The following is a 25,148-nucleotide window of genomic DNA, read 5'->3' on the forward strand; positions in this document are numbered from 1 at the left end:
GTCACTGGCTTGAGCAAGAGGTCACTCGCTCTACTGTAGCCCCCCTCCTGGCCCCAGTCAAGGCACATATGAGAAAGCAATCAATGAACAACTACGGTGCTGCAACGAAGAATTGATGCTTCTCATCTCTCTCCCTTCCTGTTTGTCTGTCCCTATCTGTCTCTCTCTCTGACTCTCTCTGTCAAAAATATTAAGAATAATAATTCAAAAAGAATTATTCAATAAACAATAACTCAATAAAGAACTGTTATACACTACAACCTACATCAGTGGTAGTCAACCTGGTCCTGACCGCCCAATACTGGGCATTCCAGCTTTCATGGTGGGTGGTAGCGGAGCAAACAAAGTATAAATAGACAGATTTAACTATAGTAAGTTGTTTTAAAAAGATTTATTCTGCCATACTTAGCAAAAATCCGACATAAAGTACTTGGTAAGTAATTATTATTATATGCTTTAACTTGCTGTAACTCTGCTTTATAAATTTTACAAAGTAAAGTTACTTCCCTACTTTATAAATCACCATTACTGTGGAACCAGTGGGCAGTTAGAAAATTTTACTACTAACAGAGATACAAAAGTGGGCAGTAGGTATAAAAATGTTGACTACCTCTGGCCTAGATGAACCTTGAAAAGATGCTAACTGAAGAATATGGTCACCAAACACCAAATATTCTATGAATCCATTCACATAAAATGTCCAGAATGGGCAAATCCATACAGAAAGTAAGATTCAATAGATTTTGGCAGGGGATAGGAGACAGGAAGGATGCGAACTGATTGCTAATGGGTACAGGTTTGTTTCAGAGGCAGGGGTGATGGGAATGTTCTGAAATTATAGTGCTATAGCTTGCCCAACTTGGTGAATACTCAAAAAACCACTGTATTCTACACTTTAAACTATAGTGTGTCCGTAAAGTCATGGTGCACTTTTGACTGTTCACAGGAAAGCAACAAAAGACAACAGAAATGTGAAATCTGCACCAAATAAAAGGAAAACCCTCCTAGTTTCTGTAGGATGATGTGGCAGCATGTGCGCATGCGCAGATGATGACGTAACACTGTGTATACAGAGGAGCAGCCCACGGCCATGCCAGTCGAGATATGGACGGTACAGTGGAAAGTTCAGTGTGTTCTGTGGCTCACTAATTTTGAATCTATGACCAAAGTGCAACGTGAATATCGGCGCATTTACAACAAAGCGCCACCACATAGGAATAATGTTACTAGGTGGGATAAGCAGTTGAAGGAAACCGGCAGATTGGTGGAGAAACCCCGTTCTGGTAGGCCATCAGTCAGTGACGAGTCTGTAGAGGCTATATGGGATAGCTACATAAGGAGCCCTAAAAAATCTGTGCGTGAGCCCACATCGAACTGCACTGAATAGGTATGAAACTGGGCAAGTTTTCCTTTAATTTGGTGCAGATTTCACATTTCTATCATTTTTTGCTGCTTTCCTGTGACCGGTCAAAAGTGCACCATGTCTTTACAGACACACTATAGTACATATTGTGTTACGTGAAGTCTATCTCAGTTTTAAAAATTGACGTTGTATCCTGCTTTTATTTTATATTTCCCTAAAATACATTAAGCTGCTAAATTCCAGGCACAACCCAGTAAGTATTAATCTAAAAAAAAACCCTCACGTTTCAAACTTTACAAATGTACACACCTATGTAACCATACATATACACACTCACACAAACACAGACTGCCTATTTGATAAACTATAGAAGGATCATATTATTCTGAAAGAAATTAAAAAATCCTAGATCGGTGAATGTTATTTTAAAATACTATGCTATAAAGCAAAATTCTAAATAATTAATCTAGATCAGAACCTTTGTGCATTAAGAGAACAAACACATCTTACTTACTATAATACTAGTAATAGTAATACTAGTATAAGACCAACCATAGCATTCAAGGAGCACTTACTATTTGCCAAGCACTATTGTAAGCCCTTTAAATGCAATGTCTCATATAATGTCCACAATAATCAATAATGTACATACTGTTATAATCTCCCAATTTAAAAATTAATTCCAAACGCTAGATATTCACACAAATAGAAAGTAGTAAAGTCAGGAGTTGGACTGAAGGAATTTGTCTATGCAGTATCTCAACTATGATAGAATTTGCTCCAACAAAAGCCAAAAATTACACTCAAGAGTGACTTCTGCACATTCAGTCCACCTTGTTTAGAACATTAGAACACATAATTCAATCACATGTTTTTATAAATTCTTTGTAAATTAAGAAGTCTAACAATTAGGTTAAAATCCAAATATTAAATATTTAACTTTATTAGTAACAGAAACCTTTGTACAAATAATTTGAACATATGCATTCAGATTAATTCCTAAATATTTTTTAAAAAGCAATAAAATAATTACCTTGTTCTGGGCCGTTGCTCATCCTCAGATTCACTAACTTCTTCACTAACCCCTGATTCCAGGAAATTTGAATCTTCAGAATCTTCACTGCTCACTTGAACAAAAAATAAAGTTGTTAAATAGTTCCGAAAACATGTAATTTATTTAATTTGTCAATAACTTTCCATTAAAACTTAAACCACCATAAGAGTATCTGTTATATTACATAAGTGGGCACTATATCATACAGATTAGGCCAGTTAATGATTCAAATGGTATTTATAAAAATAATACAACAACATTCCAACTATGATCATAAAACTATGGCTCTACATTGAAATACAAGTATTTAATAGTATATGAATTAAAAAGATAAGAATTTACTTGTCAGGGACTTCAAAGCAGCTCTACTAGGTAAGGAGACCATAACTGAAAGATAATGGTAAAGCAGAGAAGTACAAGTAATATGCTTCAACAAGATAAATCCTCTGAAAAATTCTTGGACGAATCAGAAGTAATCAAATTACCGGATACAGAGTATAAAGCAATGACTGTTAGGATGCTTAAGGATCTCAAAGGAAAATGGATGGACTTAATGAACACCTCAATAAAAAAAAATGGTAAGCATAAAAAAGAACACAGAAATCATAAAGAAGAACCAGACAGAAATAAAAAACACAATATCAGAAATGAAGACTATACTAGAACGAAATAAAAGCAGGCTGGATGAACCAGAGAATAGAATCAGCGACTTAGAAGAAAAGATAAATGAAAGCACAGAAGCAGAAAACCAAAAAAAAAAGAAAATTAAAAAGTCTGAGGAGACCTGTGGTGGCGCAGTGCATAAAGCGTCGACCTGGAAATGCTGAGGTCGCCGGTTCAGAACCCTGGGCTTGCCTGGTCAAGGCACATATGGGAGTTGATGATTCCAGTTCCTCCCTGCCTTCTCTCTCTCTCCTCTCTCTCTCTCTCTCTCTCTCTCTCTCTCCTCTCTAAAATGAATAAATAAATATAAAAAAGCCAAAAAAGTCTAAGGAGTCTGGCCTGTGGTGATACAGTAGATAAAAAGCCTCAACCTCAAATGCTGAGGTCACCGTTCAAAACACTGGATTTGCCTGGTCGGGACACATATGGGAGTTGATGTTTCCTGCCCTTGCTCTCTCTTTTGTTCTCCTCCGCTTTATCTCTAAAAATGAATGAATTAAAATAAAAGTGAGTTTTAAAAAACAAAAAAGTCTGAGAAAACTCTAAGAGAGCTCTGTGACAACATGAAGAGAAATAACATCCACATCATAGGGGTTCCTGAAGGAAAAGAGAAAGAACAAGGACGAGAGAAGCTCTTTGAAGAAATGATAGATGAAAATTTCCCTAAATTGATGCAGGAAAGAGTCACACAAGTTCAAGAAGCAGAGAGAACCCCATTAAAAAAGAACTCAAAGAGACCCACATTAAGAAACATCATAATCAAAATACTAAAGCTAAGAGATAAAGAAAGAATATTAAAAGTTGGAAGAGAAAAACAGTCAATCATCGACAAAGGAACATCCATAAGGATGACATCCGACTTCTCAACAGAAACACTTGAGGCCAGAAGGGATTAGCAAAAAATACTCAAAGTAATGCAGAACAAGAACCTACAACCAAGACTTCTTCATCCATCAAGACTATCGTTAAAAATTGAAGGAGAAATAAAAAACTTTCTAGACAAAAAAAACCCTCAAGGAATTCATCACAACTAAACCAATGCTGCAAGAAATGTTGACGGGCCTGCTGTAGACAGAACAAAGCAGAAAAAGAAAGAAAAAAAAAAAAATATATATATATATAGAGAGAGAGAGAGAAAAGGAATATATATTTTAAAAAATGGCAATAAACAACTACACATGAATAATAACCTTAAATGTAAATGGATTAAATGTTCCAATTAAAAGACAAAGGGTAAGCCCTGGCCAGTTGGCTCAGGGGTGGAGCGTCGGCCTGGCGTGCAGAGGTCCCGGGTTCGATTCCAGACCAGGGCACACAGGAGATGCGACCGTCTGCTTCTCCACCCCTCCCCCTCTCCTTCCTCTCTCTTCCCCTCCCGCAGCCGAGGTTCCATTGGAGCAGGGATAGCCCGGGCACTGGAGATGGCTCCTTGGCCTCTGCCCCAGGTGCAGGAGTGGCTCTGGTCGCGGCAGAGCGACACCCTGGAGGGGCAGAGCATCACCCCCTGGTGGGCAGAGCGTCGCCCCCTGGTGGGCGTACCAGGTGGATCCCGGTCGGGCGCATGCGGGAGTCTGTCTGTCTCTCCCTGTTTCCAGCTTCATAAAATAAAATACAAAAAAAAATTTTAAAAATCAAAATCAAAATCAAAAAAATAAAAGACATAGGGTAGCTAAATAGATAAGAAAACAGGACCCGTACATATGCTGTCTATAGGAGACGCACCTCAAAACAAAAGATACACATAGACTGAAGGTAAAAGGATGGAAAAAATATTTCAATCAAATAGAAATGAAAGAAAAGCTGGGGTAGAAATGCTTATATCTGACAAAATGGACTTGAAAACAAAAGACTAAAGTAAGGGATAAAGATGGTCACTACATAATGATAAAGGGAGCAATCCAACATGAAGAGATAACCATTATAAATATTTACGCGCCTAATATAGGAGCACCTAAATATATAAAGCAGATATTGATGGACTTAAAAGGGAAGATCAAGAGCAATACTATAATAGTAGAGGAATTAATACCCCAATAACATCAATGGACAGATCCTCAAGAAAGAAAATTAACAAAGAAACAGCAGAATTAAGGGACACACTAAATCAACTGTATTTAATAGATATATTCAGAACATTTCAACCTAAAGCAGCAGAATATACATTCTTTTCAAGTGTGCATGGTACATTCTCTAGAATAGACCACATTTTAGGGCATAAAACGAGGCACAACAAATTTAAGAAGATGGATCTTCTCTGACCACAATAGCATGAAACAGAAATCATCTACAATATGAAAACTGAAAAATACTCAAACACTTGCAAACTAAACAGCATGTTATTAAACAATGAATGGGTCAACAATGATATCAAGGAATAAATAAAAAACTTCCTGAAAACAAATGAAAATGAGCATACAACTCTAAATCGGTGGGACACATCAAAAGCAGTTCTGAGAGGGAAGTTCTCAGCATTACAAGCATACCTTAAGAAGCTAGAGAAAGCTCAAATAAACGACTTAATCCTGCAACTAAAAGAAGTAGAAAAAGAACAGCACATAAAGCCTAGAGAAAGTAGAAGGAAGGAAATAATAAAGAGCAGAGCAGAAATAAAAACATAGAGATTTAAAAAAACAATAGAGGATCAATGAAACCAAGAGCTGGTTCTTTAAAAAACTAAACAAGATCGATGAGCCCTTAGCCTGACTCACCAAGAAAAAAAGAGAAAGGATTCAAATAAATAAAATTAGAAATGAGAGTAGACAAGTAACAACAAACACAGCAAAAAGACAAAGGATTATAAGAAAATACTATGAAGAACTGTATGTCAAAAAATTATACAACCTAGGTGAAATGGACAAATTCCTTGAAAAATATAATCTTTCAAAAATCAATCTGGAATAATCAAAAAGTCTAAATAAACCAAGTACAACAAATGATATCAAAACAGCTTTCAAAAACCTCCCAACAAACAAAAGCCCTGGGACAGATAGCTTCACAGGCAAATTCTACCAAACATTCAAAGAAGGACAAACTCCTATCCTTCTCAAGCTATTTCAAAAAATTCAAGAGGAGAGAAAACTTCCAAACTCCTTTTATGAGGCATGTAAAATTCTGATAACAAAACCAGGCAAAGACAACACAAAGAAACAAAACTATAGGCCAATATCCCTGATGAATTTAGATGCTAAAATTTTCAACAAAACATAAGCAAACTAGATTTAGCAATACATGAAAAAAATCATACATAATACTCAAGTAGGATTTATTTTGAGGCAAGGCTGGTACAATATTCACAAATCAATCAATGTAATTCATCACATAAAAAAAAGAAAGGACAGGCCCTGGCCGGTTGGCTCACTGGTAGAGCGTCGGCCTGGCGTGCGGGGGACCTGGGTTCGATTCCCAGCCAGGGCACATAAGAGAAGCGCCCATTTGCTTCTCCACCCCCCCTTCTTCCTCTCTGTCTCTCTCTTCCCCTCCCGCAGCCAAGGCTCCATTGGAGCAAAGATGGCCCAGGCGCTGGGGATGGCTCCTTGGCCTCTGCCCCAGAGGGGCAGAGCATCGCCCCCTGGTGGGCAGAGTGTCGCCCCTGGTGGCCGTACCGGGTAGATCCCGGTAGGGCACATGCGGGAGTCTGTCTGACTGTCTCTCCCCGTTTCCAGCTTCAGAAAAATAGAAAGAAAGAAAAAAAAAAAAGAAAGGACAAAAACCACATGATAAATTTTAATAGATGCAGAAAAAGCATTTGATAAAATTCAGTACACATTTATGATCAAAATTCTCAGCAAAGTGAGAATACAGGGAACATACCTCAACATGATAAAGGCCATCTATGACAAATCCACACCCAACATCATACTCAATGGGCAAAAGTTAAAAGCAATCCCCTTAAGATCAGGAACAAGGCAGGGGTGCCCCCTTTCACCACTCTAATTCAATATAGTTCTAAAAGTCCTAGCAACAGCAATCAGACAAGAGAAAAAAAAAATAAAAGGCATCCAAATTGGAAAAGAAAAAGTAAAACTATCAATATTTGCTCATGATATGATACTGTACATATAAAACCTGAAATTCTCAGTCAAGAAACTACTGGACCGGATAAATGAATTCAGCAAAGTGGCAAGATATAAAATTAATACTCAGAAATCAGAGGCATTTTATACACTAATAATGAGCTGTCTGAAAGAAAAATTAAGAAAACAATCTCCTTCACTATTATAACAACAAAAATAAAATACCTAGGAGTAAATTTAAATAAGGAGGTTAAAAACTTGTACTTGTAAAATTATAAAAAAATTGATAAAAAAAAATCAAGGAAGATACAAAAAAGTGGAAGCATATACCATGTTCATGGCTAGGAAGAATAAACATCACTAAAATGTCCATATTACCCAAAGCAATTTATAAATTTAATGCAATTCCTATTAAAATAGCAAGGACTTACTTCAAAGATAAAGAACAAATATGCCAAAAATACATATGGAACTAAAAAAGAACACAAATAGCCACAGCAATCTTGAAAAAGAAGAATACAGTGGGAGGTATCACACTTCCCGATATCAAGTTATACGACAAGGCCATTGTACTCAAAACAGCCTGATACTGGCAGAAGAACAGGCATATAGATCAATGGAACAGAATAGAGAACCCAGAAATAAACCCGCACCTTTATGGACAATTGATATTTGACAAGGGTGGTAATAGCATACAGTGGAGTAAAGACAGTCTCTGTAACACACGGTGTTGGGAAAATTGGGACTGCTGTTAACACATGGTGTTGGGAAAACTGGGACTGCTGTAACACATGGTGTTGGGAAAATTGGGACTGCTACCTGCAAAAATAAGAAACTAGACCACCAACTTACACCATTCACAAGAATAAACTCAAAATTGATAAAAGACTTAAATGTAACTCGTAAAACCATAAGCATCCTAGAGGAAAACATAAGCAATAAACTCTACGACATCTCTCGCAGCAATATATTTGCTGATTTATCTGCACGCACAAGGGAAATAAAGGACAGGATAAACGAATGGGACTATATCAAACTAAAAAGCTTTTGTACAGCTAACAAAAATAATAACAGAATAAAAAGGCAAATCAGACAATGGGAGAATATAATTGACAATACCTCTGATAAGGGGTTAATAACCAAAATTTATAAAGAACTTGTAAAACTCAAGATCAGAAAGATAAACAGTCCTATCAAAAAATGGGCAAAAGAAATGAATAGACACTTTTCCAAGGAGGACATATAGATGGCCAATAGGCATATGAAGAAATGCTCAACATCACTAATCATTAAAGAAATGCAACCACAATGAGATATCACCTCACACCAGTCAGAATGGCACTCATCAACAAAACAACACAGAATAAGTGCTGGCGAGGATGTGGAGAAAAGGGAACCCTCCTGCACTGCTGGTGGGAAGGAAGACTGGTGCAGCCACAGTGGAAAACAGTATGAAGAGAGAAGACAAGATGGTGATGGAGTAGGTGGACACACCAACTTCCACCTCCCAGAACCAAAGTAGATTAAAAACTAATTTTAAGAACCATCGTCTGGAAAAGAGTATGGAGATTCCTCAAAAAATTAAAAATCGAACTGTCTTTTGACCCAGCTATCCCACTTTTAGAAATATACCCCAAGAACACCACATCACTGATTCAAAAGGAGAAATGAATTCCCATGTTTCTGGCAGCATTGTTTACAATAGCCAAGACCTGGAAACAGCCTAAGTGGCCATCAGTGGATGAGTGGATTAAAAAGCAGTGGTACATATATACAATGGAATACTATGAGGCCATGAAATAGAAGGAAATTATACCTTGTGCGACAACATGGATGGACCCGGAAACTATTATGTTAAGTGAAATAAGCCAGGCAGAGAAAGAAAAATATTATATGACCTCACTCATATGAGGAATCCGAGGAACAATATCAACTGAGGAGCGGAATAGAGACAGAGGCGGGATGAAAGGATCCAGAAGGAAAGCAGACAGAGGAAAAGGACATGATACGGTAATAGATTGGGATGAGAGCAGAAAAGCAAATCCTGGAGGGAAGGGGGGAGGGCATTATGGAGATAGGGACAGGGGGGATGTTCTGGGAAGCATTGGGGGGGGGGAGAATGTATTCAGGGGGACACTAGAATCCATGTAAACACAATAAATTAAAAATTAAAAAAAGAATTTACTTGTCGGTAAAATTTATCTATAATTACAAAAGATAAAATAAAGTAAAATTAAAGAATTCTGGTTATTCAAAACAAGCAAAGTAGACTGGCCATGATGGAATAAGGACATTACAGACTATTCCATTATGAGAACTAAAAACAATGGACAGAACACAAAAAGAACTGACCTAAGGACTCTGAATAAGAAAAGAACAGCAGACAGATTCGGTACTGAAATCAAAGCTTGAATAGTGATTCCTCCGCATCCCAGTCCGACGCTCTATCCACTGTGCCACCACCTGGTCAGGAATAATGATTCCTATAAAGTTTAAGAGGTAGCTGTTCAGTGTCATTTTCCTCTCCTTTCCTGCTTTTGAGAGAAGAAGGAAGGCTGAATTCTAAAACTACAGAGAGAACCCCACTTCTGGGGAAACTCTGGGAGAACCTCATTTCTATCCACAGCACTGGGAAAAGGAATTGGGGCCCCGCATATCAGAAGAATATAAGAAAAATCCCTGGGGTTTCTCCCTCCAAAATTTTCATTTTCAGCACCAAAACTGCTCTCACGACATAGGTATCTGAAATCTTAAGATAATACACATCTTTCTGGCTATAGAAAGCCAAGCACGGAAAATAATGATGTGGGCATATTCAAAGGACATATTATCCAATTTATAGGAGCGCCCATGAGCCAAACGTATTTGAGTTAAAATAAATAATGAATAAATAAAAAGAATAACTGAAATAAAGCTCAGAGAATAAATATCTGTAAGTCCATATTAATATAAATACTGAGATTAAAAATAGAGCAAAACAGAAGACCTGAAGATGGCAGCGGAGTAGGCGGACGACCAGATGCCCAGCTCGCACCACCAAACTGGAATAAAAATCAATTTAGGAAAAATCAGCATGGAAAACCAACTATGGACTAAAAGAACAGATCTCAAAAACCACGGAGCAAAGAAGAAGCCACAACAAACCCGGTAGTGAGCACCTGAATCTCCCCTGCTTACAAGAACGGAGTGGTGGGGTGAGGCTGAGAGCCCATAGGGGATCTCACACCAGGGAAAAGAGCAGAAAATAAAGCTCACAGCCACTTGCCTGGCAACTAGGGAACGAAGTGTGTTGAAAAGACCAGCTTATCTCCCAAGTAGAAAGGAGAGAGAGAGGGACAGACTGTGAGGGGCTAAGGAATGCAGGAGATGACCTAAAAAAGCTGACTCATCCGTGCTGGAGGGGACCATACCTGGTGGAGGGACTGATCCGTCCACAAAACACTACTGAATTGCTTCCGATCAGAGATATCCAGACATCTCTCCAGCTCCAATCAGTGCAACAAGACACAGCTGAAAACAAGAAGTGGGGAGGAGGGGCAATAACTCAGGTCTCCATGGAGATCTAAGATACACCTTCCCCTAGTGAAGCTGAGAAAACACCCTGTCCCCAGAGAGATTAGTTGGTGGAAGAGGCCTTAAGAGTCTCAGGTTACACCCACTGTATTCCTGGATACACTTTCAAGGAAGCCCCCTGCTGAGATCAGTAAACAAGACTATCATCTGTTAAGAAAACAAACAAATCAAGACTTCACAGCTGCCCAAATCTGAAAGTGGATTACAAATAATAGCTGATGCCAACCCAAGAAGACATAGAAATAACACAATTGAAAACTGGAGGCAGACAACACCAAGCCTAGACTCAACCAACTCTACAAAGAAAACACCCAAACACAGATAATGAGAAGACAAAGAAGTGCAATCCAAATGAAACCACAAGAGAAACCTTCAGGAGATGGACTGAGTGATATGGAAATAATCAAACTTTCAGATGTGGAGATCAATATAATGATTGTAAGGATGCTTAGGGATCTTAGAACAACAAAGGAGGGTCATGATGAACACCTAAATAAAGAAATAGCAAGTATAAAAAAGGATATTGAAATATTAAAAAAGAATCAGTTGGAGATGACAAATACAACATCAGAAATAAAGACCACAATGGAAGGAATTAAAAACAGGATTTATGGAGCTGAGGATCGAATCAGCGAGTTGGAGGACAACTTCAATGAACGCAAGAAAGCAGAGAAGAATAAAGAAAAGAGACTCAAAAAGTCTGAGGAAACTCCTAGAGAGCTCTATGACAACATTAAGAGAAATAACATTCGCATCATAGGGGTTCCTGAAGAAGGAGAAAAAGAACAAGGGATAGAGACTTTGTTCAATCATATCATAGCGGAAAACTTCCCTAAATTAATGCAGGAGAAACTGTCACAAGTTCAAGAAGCACAGAGGACTCCATTAAAGAGAAACCCAAAGAAACCTACACCAAGACACATCATAATTAAAATATCAAAGCTAAGCGATAAAGAGAAAACGTTAAAAGCTGCGAGAGAAAAAAAAACTTATCACCTACAAAGGAGCCCCCATAAGGATGACATCCGACTTCTCAACAAAAACACTTGAGGCCAGAAGGGAATGGCAAGAAATATTCAAAGTAATGCAGAACAAGAACCTACAACCAAGACTACTTTATCCACTAAGGCTATCGTTTAAAATCGAAGGAGAAATAAAAAGCTTCCCAGACAAAAAACAACTCGAATTCATTACAACCAAACCAATGCTGCAAGAAATGTTAAAGGGCTTGTTGTAAACAGATCAAAGTGGGAAAAGAATATAGCAAAAAAGAAATACAGCTTTAAAGAATAAAATGGCAATAAACAACTACGTATCAATGATAACCATAAATGTAAATGGATTAAATGATCCAATCAAAAGACATAGGGTAGCTGCGTGGATAAGAAAACAGGGCCTGTACATATGCTGTCTACAAGAGACACACGTTAGAACAAAAGATACACATAGATTGAAGGTTAAAGGATGAAAAAAAACATTTCATGCAAATGGAAATGAAAAAAAAAGCTGGGGTAGCAATACTTGTATCAGACAAATTGGACTTTAAAACAAAGGATATAGTAAGAGATAAAGAAGGCCATTACATAATGATAAAGGGAGTAATCCAACAGGAAGATATAACTATTATAAATATCTATGAACCTAATATAGGAGCACTTAAATATATAAAGCAGACTTTGATGGATTTAAAGGATGAGATCAACAGCAGTACTATAATAGTAGGGTATTTCAATATCCAACTAACATCATTAGATAGATCCTCAAGAAAGAAAATTAACAAAGAAACAGCAGACTTATTGGACATACTAGATCAACTCGATTTAACAGATATCTTCAAAACCTTCACCCTAAAGCAGCAGAATATACATTCTTTTCAAGTGCTCATAGTACATTCTCTAGGATAGACCACATGTTAGGGCACAAAACTGGTCTCAAAATTTAAGAAGATTGAAATCATATCAAGCACTTTCTCCGATCACAATAGCATGAAACTAGAAATGAACCACAACAGAAAAGCTCAAAAATTCTCAAACAAATGGAAACTAAATAGCAGATTGTTAAATAACGAATGAATTAAGAGTGAGTTCAAAGAAGAAATAAAAAAATTTCTAGAAACGAATGACAATGAGCATACAACAACTCAAAAATTCTGGGACACAGCAAAAGCAGTACTGAGAGGGAAGTTCAGAGCACTACAGGCACACTTTAAGGAGGTAGAAAAAGCTCAAATAAACAACTTAGCCCAGCATCTAAAAGAACTACAAAAAGAACAGCAAGCAAAGAACAAATGCAGTAGAAGGAAGGAAATAATAAAGATCAGAGCAGAAATAAATGACATAGAGGCTAAAAAAACAATACAGAGGATGAATGAAAATAGGAGCTGGTTCTTTGATAAGGTAAACAAGATCAATGAACCTTTAACCAGACTAACCAAGAAAAAGAGAGAGAGGACTCAAATAAATAAAATTAGAAATGAGAGTGGAGAAATAACAACTGACACAACAGAAATACAAAATATTATAAGAAAATACTATGAAGAACTGGATGCCAAAAAACTAGACAACCTAGATGAAATGGACAAACTCCTTGAAACATACAATCTTCCAAAAATCAATCTGGAAGAATCAGAAAACCTAAACAGACCAATTACACCAAATGAGATCAAAATAGTTATCAAAAAACTCCCAACAAAGATAAGTCCGGGGCCTGATGGCTTCACAAGTGAATTCTACCAAATATTCAAAGAAGAACTAACTCCTATCTTTCTCAAACTATGTCAAAAAATTTAAGAGGAAGGAAGACTTTCAAGCTCCTTTTATGAGGTGAGCATAATTCTGATTCCAAAACCAGGCAAAGACAACACAAAGAAAGAAAAGTATAGGCCAATATCTCTGATGAACATAGATGCTAAAATCCTCAACAAAATATTAGCAAACCGGATCCAACAATATATGGAAAAAATCATACACCACGATCAAGTGGGATTTACTCTGGGGAGGGAAGGCTGGTACAATATTTGCAAATCAATCAATGTGATTCATCACATAAACAAAAAGAAGGAGAAAAACCACATGATAATTTCAATAGATGCAGAAAAAGCATTTGACAAAATCCAGCACCCATTCATGATCAAAACTCTCAGCAATGTGGGAACACAGGGAACATACCTCAACATGATAAAAGCCATCCATGAGAAACCCACAGCCAACACCATACTCAATGGGCAAAAATTAAAAGCAATACCCTTAAAATCAGGAACAAGGCAGGGGTGCCCCCTTTCACCACTCTTATTTAACATACTCCTGGAAGTCCTAGCCACAGCAATCAGACAACAAGAAGAAATAAAAGGCATTCAAGTTGGAAAAGAAGAAGTAAAACTATCATTATTTGCAGATGATATGATATTGTGTATAGAAAACCCTTAAAGTCTCAGTCAAAAAACTACTGGACCTGATAAATGAATTCAGTAAAGAGCAGGATATAAAATCAATACTCAGAAATTAGAGGCATTTTTATGCACCAACAATGAACAGTCAGAAAGAGAAATTAAGGAAACAATCCCCTTCACTATTACAACCAAAAAAATAAAGTACCTAGAGTAAACTTAACCAAAGAGACTAAAGACTTGTACTCAAAAAATTACAAAGCTTTGATAAAAGAAAACAAGGAAGATACAAACAAGTGGAAGTATATACCGTGCTCATAGTTACGAAGAATAAACATCATTAAAATGTCTGTATTACCCAAAGCATTCTATAAATTCAATGCAATATCAATTAAAATACCAATGACATACTTCAAAGATATAGATCACATATTCCAAAAACTTATATGAACCAAAAAAGAACATGAATAGCCTCTGCAATCTTAAAAAAGAAGAATAAAGTGGGAGGCATCACACTTCCTGATATCGTTATACTACAAGGCCATTGTACTCAAAACAGCCTGGTACTAGCATAAGAACAGGCATATAGATCAATGGAACAGAAGAGAGAACCCAGAAATATACACACAGCTCTATGGACAACTAATATTTGACAAAGGAGGTAAGGAAATACAATGGAGTAAAGACAGCCTCTTTAACAAATGGTGTTGGGAAAATTGGACAGCTACCTGCAAAAAAATGAAACTAGATCACCAGCTTACAGCACTCACAAAAATAAACTCAAAGTGGATAAAAGACTTCAATGTAAGGCGTGAAACTATAAGCATCTTAGAAGAAAACATAGGCAGTAAGCTCTCTAACATTTCTCGGAGCAATATATTTGCTGATTTATCTGCACGGGGAACTGCAATAAAAGACAGGATAAACAAATGGGACTGTATCAAACTAAAAAGCTTTTGCACAGCTAAAGACAAAAAGAACAGAATAAAAAGACAAACTATACAATGGGAGAACATATTTGACAATACATCTGATAAGGCGTTAATAACCAAAATTTATAAATAACTTGTAAATCTCAACACCAGGAAGACAAACCATCCAATCAAAAAATGGGAAAAAGAAATGAATAGACACTTCTCCAAAGAGGACATACAGATGGCCAATAGGCATATGAAAAAATGCTCAACATCACTAATCATTAGAGAAATGCAAATTAAAACCACAATGAGATATCAGCTCACACCAGCCAGAATGGCGCTCATCAACAAAACAACACAGAATAAGTGCTGGCAAGGATGTGGAGAAAAGGGAACCCTCTTGCACTGCTGGTGGGAATGCAGACTGTGTGCAGCCACTGCGGAAAACAGTATGGAGATTCCTCAAAAATTTTAAAATCAAACTGCCTTTTGACCGAGCTATCCCACTTTTAGGAATGTACCCCAAGAACACCATAGAATGGCTCCAAAAGGAGAAATGCACCCCCATGTTTATGGCAGAATTGTTCACAATAGCGAAGACCTGGAAACAGCCCAAGTGTCCGTCAGAGGACGAGTGGATTAAAATGCTTTGGTACATATATACTGTGGAATACTGTTCAGCCATAAGAAATGATGACATCGGATCATTTACAATAACATGCATTGCATAGACCTTGATAACATTATACGGAGTGAAATAAGTAAATCAGAAAAAACTAAGAACTATATGAATCCATACATAGATGGGACATAAAAATGAGACTCAGAGACATGGACAAGAATGTGATGGCCACTGAGGTGGGGGGGGGGGTGAGGGGAGGGGGCGAGGAAGGAGAGAGGGTGTGGGGGAGGGGAGAGCCACAAAGAAAACCAGATAGAAGGTGACAGAAGACAATTTGACTTTAGGTAAGGGGTATACAGCATAATCAAATGTCAAAATAATCTGGAGATGTTTTCTCTCAACATATGTACCCTGATTTATCAATATCACTGCATTAAATTTAATTCAAAAAAAGGGTAAAAATAGAGCAAAACAGACAACTCTTCCTTAAAATTACTAAGTGTAGAAGTAATAAAAGAAAATAAATAAATAAAAATAAAAACTAAAAGAAAAAGTAATAAAAGATATAGAAAATCACTCCTACACAAACACCACACTAATAATGACTCCAGACATGGATGCTAAAATTATTGCATTTAAATATGATGAAAAACAAGAGATTTGCATAGTCTCAAAGTATTTTCTCACAAGATATTCATTAAATATAAATAGAGAAATATTTTTTACAGTGGAAAACTCCAACAGACACCAATTTAACCAAGAAATCAATATTAACATCACCATTAATAACACAATACTCTTGGTATGATACAATAAAAAGGATTTAATATAATTTTTGTGTTATTACTGTCATAATGCATAATAACTTCAATCTAATTATGTGAAGATATTAGACTAATACATACAGAGGGACAGTCTAGAACAGGGGTCTCAAACTCGCGGCCCACCGAACAATTTTATGCGGCCCGCAGACTAATCCACGAAGTTCAAAATATTTTGGATAAAATTAAGTAAGCCTAGGGGCTACTTGTATTTTTCATTTCTCTAGCATCCTAGCTAGATATTAGCTTAGTTAACAGCAGTTGTGATGCAAACTACAGTTTCTGGTCGTTTTATGACACTGAGTAAACTGAATGTACCATTGTGCTTGTTGTACTGATTTTTTTTTGTTTTCAACTGCAGTGAGAAAAGTGTTGCGTAACAGTTGCCTTTTGTAGACCTAGTGCGGCCCACCGAACGGCTGTGATCTTGCTCTGCGGCCCACATGCTGAGTTGAGTTTGAGACCCCTGGTCTAGAAAATAACTGATCAAGTCTTCAAAATGGCCCTGGCCGGTGATTCAGTGGTAGGGCACAGGCCTGGCGTATGGACACCCTCTGTTCAACTCCCAGTCAGGACATACAAGAGAAGTGACCATCTGCTTCTTGCTTCTCTCTGAACCCCATTCCCTTCCTCTTCCCCTCCCAGAAACATAGCTCGATTAATTTTAGCCTACCAGCCCTGGGCTCTGAGAATGGCTCCGTGGAGCCTCTGCCTCAGGTGCTAAAAAGAGTCCAGTTGCAAGCATGGCTCCAGATAGGCAGAGCATCGGCCCTACATGGGCATTGCCAGGTGGATCCTGGTCGGGGCACATGTGGGAGTCTCTCTATCTCACCTCCTCTTGGAAAAGAAGAATGAAAAAAAAATAAAGTTCACATGTTGCACTTGATTTAATATGTAAAATATTCTCTTTTAATTTCTCCCCATTGCCTAACTTAAGTTTTCAAACTATATAGGGACACAGGAGTATGCTAAACTTGGAAAACCATTCAATTTCCAATATCGTATCAATCACTACAATTGTAATCCATAGTAAGAACATAAATGATGGGATCTTAATTAACTCGCTCCTATACAAACAAAAATCACTAGGCTAATAAATTGCCTACAGAAGACAGGGAAAACATAAGTCCACAGAAAACCTGGGTTTTAATAAAACATTTCAAATGTAATTGTGCCCACTAAAGGACTCTATCCTAAGCTGAGCCTCTGAGACAAAATCAGTATTTCTCCATTTATTTAAGATGCACCGAAATTCATGTTGTTATGTAACCTGGTAAATTGTTCAATTCCTTTGTAGAGGCTAAAAACAAGTCTGTAGTCATACTGCAAAGAAGTTTCTGATAAGCATTCACAAAATTATTAACATGAAAATATCCGTGACATCTTAAGCATATGTGGATGTGGAGGGGAAACTTTCTCCTTTTCTTCTCTAATGGATAACCATAGCTCAATAGACCTTTGAAAGTTTAGCATTTCAAGACTATTCCCCCAGCCCTCCATTTGTGCCAACATTACTGCGTCACTAGGCAATCTCAAATATATAGATGTAATTTTTAAAATACACCACAATAAATCCAAAGACTTGACAGTCATCCAACTTTTATCTTTAATATCAGCTAATAAGGCCTAACAATTCAACCTCCTGCATAATTTAAAAAAAAAGTTAATATTTCATTTAACTCATATCCAAAATATTATCATTTCAATATATAACTTACACAGGGAGGCATTTTTTTTTGTATTTTTCTGAAGTTGGAAACGGGGAAGCAGTCAGACAGACTCCCACATGCACCCGACCGGGATCCACCCGGCCCGCCCACCGGGGGCAATGCTCTGCCCATCTGGGGCATTGCTCTGTTGCCACCAGAGCCATTCTAGCGCCTGAGGCAGAGGCCATGGAACCATCCTCAGCACCCGGGCCAACCTTGCTCCAGTGGAGCCTTGGCTGCAGGAGGGGGAGAGAGAGACACAGAGAGGAAGGAGAGGGGGAGGGTTGGAGAAGCAGATGGGCGCTTCTCCTGTGTGCTCTGGCCAAAAATCGAACCCGGGACTCTTGCACGCCAGGCTGATGCTCCACCACTGAGCCAACTGGCCAGGGCCGACCTCCTGCATAATTCAAGTCAGCCCAACTGTTCTCCCACAACTGCACTAGGCATCAACCATATCAGTATCCCCTGAAGATATTCAAAGGCTTAGTCTCACAGAATAATAGGCAAGTATCTCATATTTTCCTTAGTGGGTTGTGTTGAGGTTGATTCTTGAGTGCCAATAATCAATGTCCTGCGCTTTTATCTAGGTGACACATGTATCCATCAAGATGTCACTTTATGAAATGCACAGTTCTCTGTATATATAGTATACTTCAAATAAAAATTTATATATAAGCGGCAGCATTACTCTGTAAATATACTAAAATAATTAAATTGTACAGTGTAAACAGGTAAATTGGACAGCTATGATATAAAAAATAACTATATACTTTTTAAAATTAAAAAATAAAACCTTTCAATGGTTCTCCAGTGTATATTGTACTTCTAAGTCACATCTAAAAATGCTTTCCTATCCTAGTGGCAAAGATGAGTTCATCTGCCCTAAAGAAGTTGGGTAGTAAAGGCTTCACAGTCTACCTCTAAGAAGGAAAAACCCTCCTTTGAACTTTGTTAGCCAAAAGTCTTGGGCAAATTTAACATTCAATTGCTGAATATACATGTGATTACTTAATATAAGAATTCTCTCCACCAACTCTCGAGAGTATCCATGGGACCACCCACCAAGTACTCCAGTGTGAGAAGCACAGACATCCCAGGGCCTCCAGTACCTGGTCTCTGTCTCACTGGCCCGGCTTCCCGTCCTGCTTTCTCCCTGCTCCCTCCCACAGTCCAGCCCTGCCGCATTAACTGCTTCCTCTCCACCATTTACCAGACATTTAGCAGAGGCTTTTCAAAACTATTCCTTGCTTATGTTAGAAACCTCCACAACACACCTCCCTGCTCCCCATTTACAACCGGGTGTGTTAGGTGAACCTCCTCATCTTTATAAAGTCTTCTCTGGAGATAACTGCCACCCCACAAGAAGCTACAGAAATCCTCCTTTGTGCCTGCCACACACGACATTCCCCATGGTGCTATAACGTCCTATGATACTAAGATCAATAGTTCTTACTAAACCAATGACTGCCCAATCTAGCTACTTACCAGAATCTTACAGAGAGGCTTTTAAAACGTGTATCTGCCTGAACTGTGGTGGCACAGTGGATAGAGCGCTGACCTAGAACGCTGAGGTCACTGGTGCAAAACACTGGGCTTGCCCAGTAAAGGCACATGCGACAAGCAGCAAGCATGCAATGAACAACTAAAGGGAAGCAACTATGAGTCAACACTTCTCGCTCCCTCTGCCCTCTCTCTACTCTCTCTGTAAAGTCAATAAAATAAAACCTTTCAAATACATGAATACCTAGGTCCCACCACCACCAATCATGCTATAATGGCTTGGGCTGGGGCTCTGTCATAGATATATTTTCAAATCCCCCAAGTGATCTGCATGTGGAGCCAGGTTGAAAACCACCATATAAGACAATGGTCTCCTAACTCATTTTTGTATCCTCAGTGTTCAACATGATTTGTGAAACATGTAAGCACTCAATGCAAAAGGATTCAGATTTTTAATACCATGAAAATATAATCTGACTACATATAGGTTTTGCATATAAGTTGGGATAAATCTACCAAACTAACTGCATCGTCAATCTTTTCTTAGAAAAGTATTATTTCCGGCCCTGGCCGGTTGGCTCAGCGGTAGAGCGTCGGCCTAGCGTACAGAGGACCCGGGTTCGATTCCCAGCCAGGGCACACAGGAGAAGCGCCCATTTGCTTCTCCACCCCTCCGCCGCGCTTTCCTCTCTGTCTCTCTCTTCCCCTCCCGCAGCCAAGGCTCCATTGGAGCAAAGATGGCCCGGGCGCTGGGGATGGCTCTGTGGCCTCTGTCTCAGGCGCTAGAGTGGCTCTGGTCGCAATATGGCGACGCCCAGGATGGGCAGAGCATCGCCCCCCGGTGGGCAGAGCTTCGCCCCTGGTGGGCGTGCCGGGTGGATCCCGGTCGGGCGCATGCGGGAGTCTGTCTGACTGTCTCTCCCTGTTTCCAGCTTCAGAAAAATGAAAAAAAAAAAAGAAAAGAAAAGTATTATTTCCTCCTGCAGTTACAGGCAATTCTATATTGTCTATATAGCTTTTAACTATATTTTATTTGCTATCATATTTATCTTTTTAATCTAAATGCATGATTACTAAAGGTTAAAAATATTATTTGTGTCATCTCTCTCAAGTTTATGGGTTATCTTCCCATTCCACATCCTTTATTTCACTCTCATGTAAGAGATATTCACTCACTTAATACATAGGTTGCAGCAGATATGCTTACATTTCATTACAGTAACTAGTTTAGGAAACCAGTGTGTTCTTTCCGTTCAGAACTAAAATGTCTTACCCTTCCTTCTACTTCTGCCTTTGGCTTCTTTGTGCTCTTTAGGCTTCGTCTTCTTTTCTTCTCCAGAGTCCCCATCACTCACAGTCAGTTTGTGCCTCAAAAGCCTATGTCTGTATCTTGGCTTCTTAGATTCTTCAAACTCTGAATCTGATTCTGAATTAACTTGATTTTTTGCTCCTAAATAGAAAAAATTAATAAATCAGTAAAAACCTTCAGCCTTCTTTCCATTAAAGTGTTTTTTAAAACTATTTTGCTCATTGACAATTCTCATGATTTATGGAAAAGATCAGAGTTGTATACTTACCTGGGTATCATTGGTGAGACCAGGCAACCTCAAAAATCAGACCTGATCTATTCCTATTATTACATATCGATAAAATACTACCAATACATATTTGTACATTTTTATAAGGTAAAAAAGCTCTGCTTTAAAAATCATGTTTATTGACAGTAACTGATAAAACACAATTATTATCAGATATTCAAAAGAAGTAAAGGGACTAACCAGGCGGTGGCGCACTGGATAGAGCGTCGGACTAGGATGCGGAGGACCCAGGTTCGAGACCCCGAGGTTGCCAGCTTGAGCACGGGCTCATCAGGTTTGAGCAAAGCTCACCAGTTTGGACCCAAGGTCACTGGCTTGAGCAAGGGGTTACTCAGTCTACGGAAGGCCCATGGTCAAGGCACATATGAGAAAGCAATCAATGAAAAATTAAGGTGTCGCAATGAGAAACTGATGATTGCCTGACCTGTGGTGGCGCAGTGGATAAAGCATCAACCTGGAAACACTGAGGTTGCCGGTTCAAAACCCTGGGCTTGCATGGTCAAGGCACATATGGGAGTTGATGCTTCAAGCTCCTCCCCCCTTCCCTCTCTCTCTCTATCTCTCCCCTCTCTATAATGAATAAATAAAATCTTAAAAAAAAACAACTGATGATTAATGCTTCTCATCCCTCTCTGTTCCTGTCTGTCTGTCCCTATCTATCCCTCTGACTCTCTCTCTGTTAAAAAAAAAAAAAAAAAAAAAAAAAAAAAAGGATTAAAGGTAGTAAAATTTCAAACATTTTAAATTCATATATTAAATGCCATGGTCAGGTCCTGGCCGGTTGGCTCAGCAGTAGCGCATCAGCAAGGCATGTGGAAGTCCTGGGTTTGATTCCCAGTCAGGGCACAAGGGAGAAACGCCCATCTGCTTCTCCAACCCTCCCCCTCTCCTTCCTCTCTGTCTCTCTCTTCCCCTCCCACAGCCAAGGCTCCACATTGGAGCAAAGTTGGCCCAGGCACTGAGGATGGCTCCATGGCCTCCACTTCAGGTGCTAGAATGGCTCCGGATGCAAAGGAGCAACACCCCAGATGGGCAGAGCATTGCCCCTTGGTGGGCATGCCAGGCGGATCCCTGTCAGGTACATACTGGCGTCTGTCTCTCTGCCTCCCTGCTTCTCACTTTGGAAAAATACAAAAAAAAAAAAAAAAGAAATGCCACAGTCAGTCTTCAAAGACTAAACTGGTCAAAAAAGCAAGCTATGGTATCATATACTATACTTTTCTTTGGGATGCTCACCCTCATCTCCTGCATTCACTTCATTATGTTTTCCAGTTCTTTTCTTCCCTTCTTGTGGTTCATCATCTGAAGATTCATCCTCCTCAGAGGAAATATTGGCTTTAATTTCCTCTAAAAGCATCTTCTTGGCAATTCTTGAGAGTAAAAATACAATAAAAATTATATTTGGTGATGAAGTATAACAAATTAAAAACAAAAACAATTGTTTCAAAAGAGACAAATATGTTAAAAGATTTTATATCACACATAAAACCTGTTTTACCCTAAGTTACCAATCAAAAAATTTAAAAATACTCTTAACATTGATATTTTCCAAATGCTACAATATCTTGAAAAATTTGAGGGACATTTCGACTATTTTGACCAATTTCAACTCCATGCCTCATAACCTTCCCATTCTATACTAGATGTCGCCATCAACCAATAACTACAATAGCACACAGGCCCACAATGATAGATAAATTCACTTATTCCGACAGGTACCATTCCAAGACAAGATGCCACATGAGATTATTTATTCAACAGCAAAACATATTCTTAGAAAATCAATGTGTAATAAACTACTTGAATATGAAACAGTACCTCAAACAGGGATAATATTTTGGCCCTTAAATTTCAATTTACTTCATAAATTACATTAACATAATTAAAGCATACACTAAATATTAGGTATTGAAGCAATCAGAAAGCCCTAATATTATTCAAGCTAGGGCAGAGAAGGGACATGAGTGCTGTTAATTACACACATGGTAAAAAAAACACAAATTATCATAAATGTTTTCGCTTTGCAAAAATGTAGACAGTTCAAGAGCTGCACTCATAACAAAATTTCTAAAGATGTTCCTCAAAGAACAACCTGCTAATGGAAATTCAACTACTAAAAGCAAAAGAAAGTACTTCTTTAATACTATCTTATGTTAAAATAAAAATATGCTTAATAAATTTCCATGTTTGCACTAAAGGAAGACATCTTTAAATATAAAAGCAATCATGTAGCTTTTATGCAAGACAAGGTGTCATATTTCTCAGTTTTTCATGAAATAACTTTTTTTTTTTTTACACAGAGGCAGAGATAGACAGGGACAGACAGGAACGGAGAGAGATGAGAAGCATCAATCATCAGTTTCTCGTTGCGCGTTGCGACTTCTTAGTTGTTCATTGATTGCTTTCTCACATGTGCTTTGACCGCGGACCTTCAGCAGACCGAGTAACCCCCTGCTGGAGCCAGCGACCTTGGGTCTAAGCTGGTGAGCTCTTTGCTCAAGCCAGATGAGCCCGTGCTCAAGCTGGCGACCTCGGGGTCTCGAACCTGGGTCCTTCCGCATCCCAGTCCGACACTCTATCCACTGCGCCACCACCTGGTCAGGCTCATGAAATAACTTTTAATGAATAAACATCTACTCTGCAATTGACTCTCTAGCCTAGTCAAAAACTTGCAGGTGGAATTATGGAACTTCTGTTATTTTTGTATTTGAAACCAAGCATTAAAATTCTTAACATGCACTCATATTTCAATCACAAATTCATTTCATAATAGATGTTAATTCACTTTAATGTCTTAATTTTATATAAAAGATAGACTGTTCATTGCTATTTATATTCAAAGGTATATAGCAAAGGCACCTAAACAGAGTGAAGCAAAACAGGTGATCACTTCCTCAAATGCTTATTATTATATGCAATTCAGGGCTGTTCCGTAAGACAACAAAGAGGGTTACTAGGAGCTAAAAGGAAAACAGAGATAATTTTGCATTTCTGAGGTTTTCTGCCCTAATTGCATTTTAATTAAGAGGAGATTAGCTCATGCCAGTTTAAATCCCATTGGATCTGAGTTATAAAACGTTGCTCTTAAACTTCTAGATACATGGTTTGCCGACTTCAACTGCATACAATAAACTTTTTTTTTTTTGTGGGAGAGACAAAAGAGAGTCAGAGAGAGGGACAGATAGGGACAGACAGACAGGGAGAGAGATGAGAAACATCAATTCTTTGTTGCAGTTCCTTAGTTGTTCATTGATTGATTTCTCATATGTGCCTTGACTGGGAGGCTACAGCAGACCAAGTCACCCCTTGCTTGAGTCAGTGACTTTAGGCTCAAGCCAGTGAGCCTTGCTCAAACCAGATGAGCTCACGCTCAAGCTAGTGACCTCCGGGTCTCGAACCTGGGTCCTCCACATCCTAGCCCGATGCTCTATCCACTGCGCCAACGCCTGGTCAGGCTACAATAAACTTTTTAAATAGGGAATAAAGGACTGCCAAAAAAATAAATAAAACCCAAATATCAATTACTTTCAGCATTTTAGAAAACAAAGAATTATTTAAACACACAGTACACAATTTGAAAAACAGCTTCAGAATAAAGGGTGGGTGTTTAAATGTAATAAAATCATCTTTATGGGAAAACTCTCTAAAACCATCTTTAATACATATCACATTGACTTTTTCCATGGACAAGGAAAATCTTTCTCAAGCCTGACCAGGCAGTGGTGCAGTGGAAAGAGTGTCGAACTGGGATGTGGGGGACCCAGGTTCGAGACTCGTAGGTCGCCAGCTTCAGTGCGGGTTCATCTGGTTTGAGCAAAACTCACCAGCTTGGACCCAAGGTCGCCGGCTCGGGCAAGGGATTTCTTGGTCTGCTGTAGCCCCACAGTCAAGGCACATATGAGAAAGTAATCAATGAACAACTAATGTTTT

General features: G+C 38.5%; 1 protein-coding gene across 6 annotated transcripts in view; it reads right to left on the bottom strand.

Annotated features, from left to right (window-relative positions):
• Positions 1 to 25,148, bottom strand: part of ATRX (ATRX chromatin remodeler) — a 218,938-nt gene that overhangs the window by 111,417 nt on the left and 82,373 nt on the right. For all 6 annotated transcript variants that reach the window (XM_066357918.1, XM_066357920.1, XM_066357922.1 and 3 more), the window contains 3 exons: positions 22,455 to 22,588; positions 20,894 to 21,070; positions 2,397 to 2,490 (listed from right to left, as the gene is read on the bottom strand). In XM_066357918.1, the coding sequence (XP_066214015.1) occupies positions 2,397 to 2,490; positions 20,894 to 21,070; positions 22,455 to 22,588 (405 nt within the window). The remainder of the gene's footprint in view (positions 1 to 2,396; positions 2,491 to 20,893; positions 21,071 to 22,454; positions 22,589 to 25,148) is intronic.

This window comes from Saccopteryx leptura, chromosome X (genome assembly GCF_036850995.1).
Source record: "Saccopteryx leptura isolate mSacLep1 chromosome X, mSacLep1_pri_phased_curated, whole genome shotgun sequence".
NCBI classification, from domain to species: domain Eukaryota; kingdom Metazoa; phylum Chordata; class Mammalia; order Chiroptera; family Emballonuridae; genus Saccopteryx; species Saccopteryx leptura.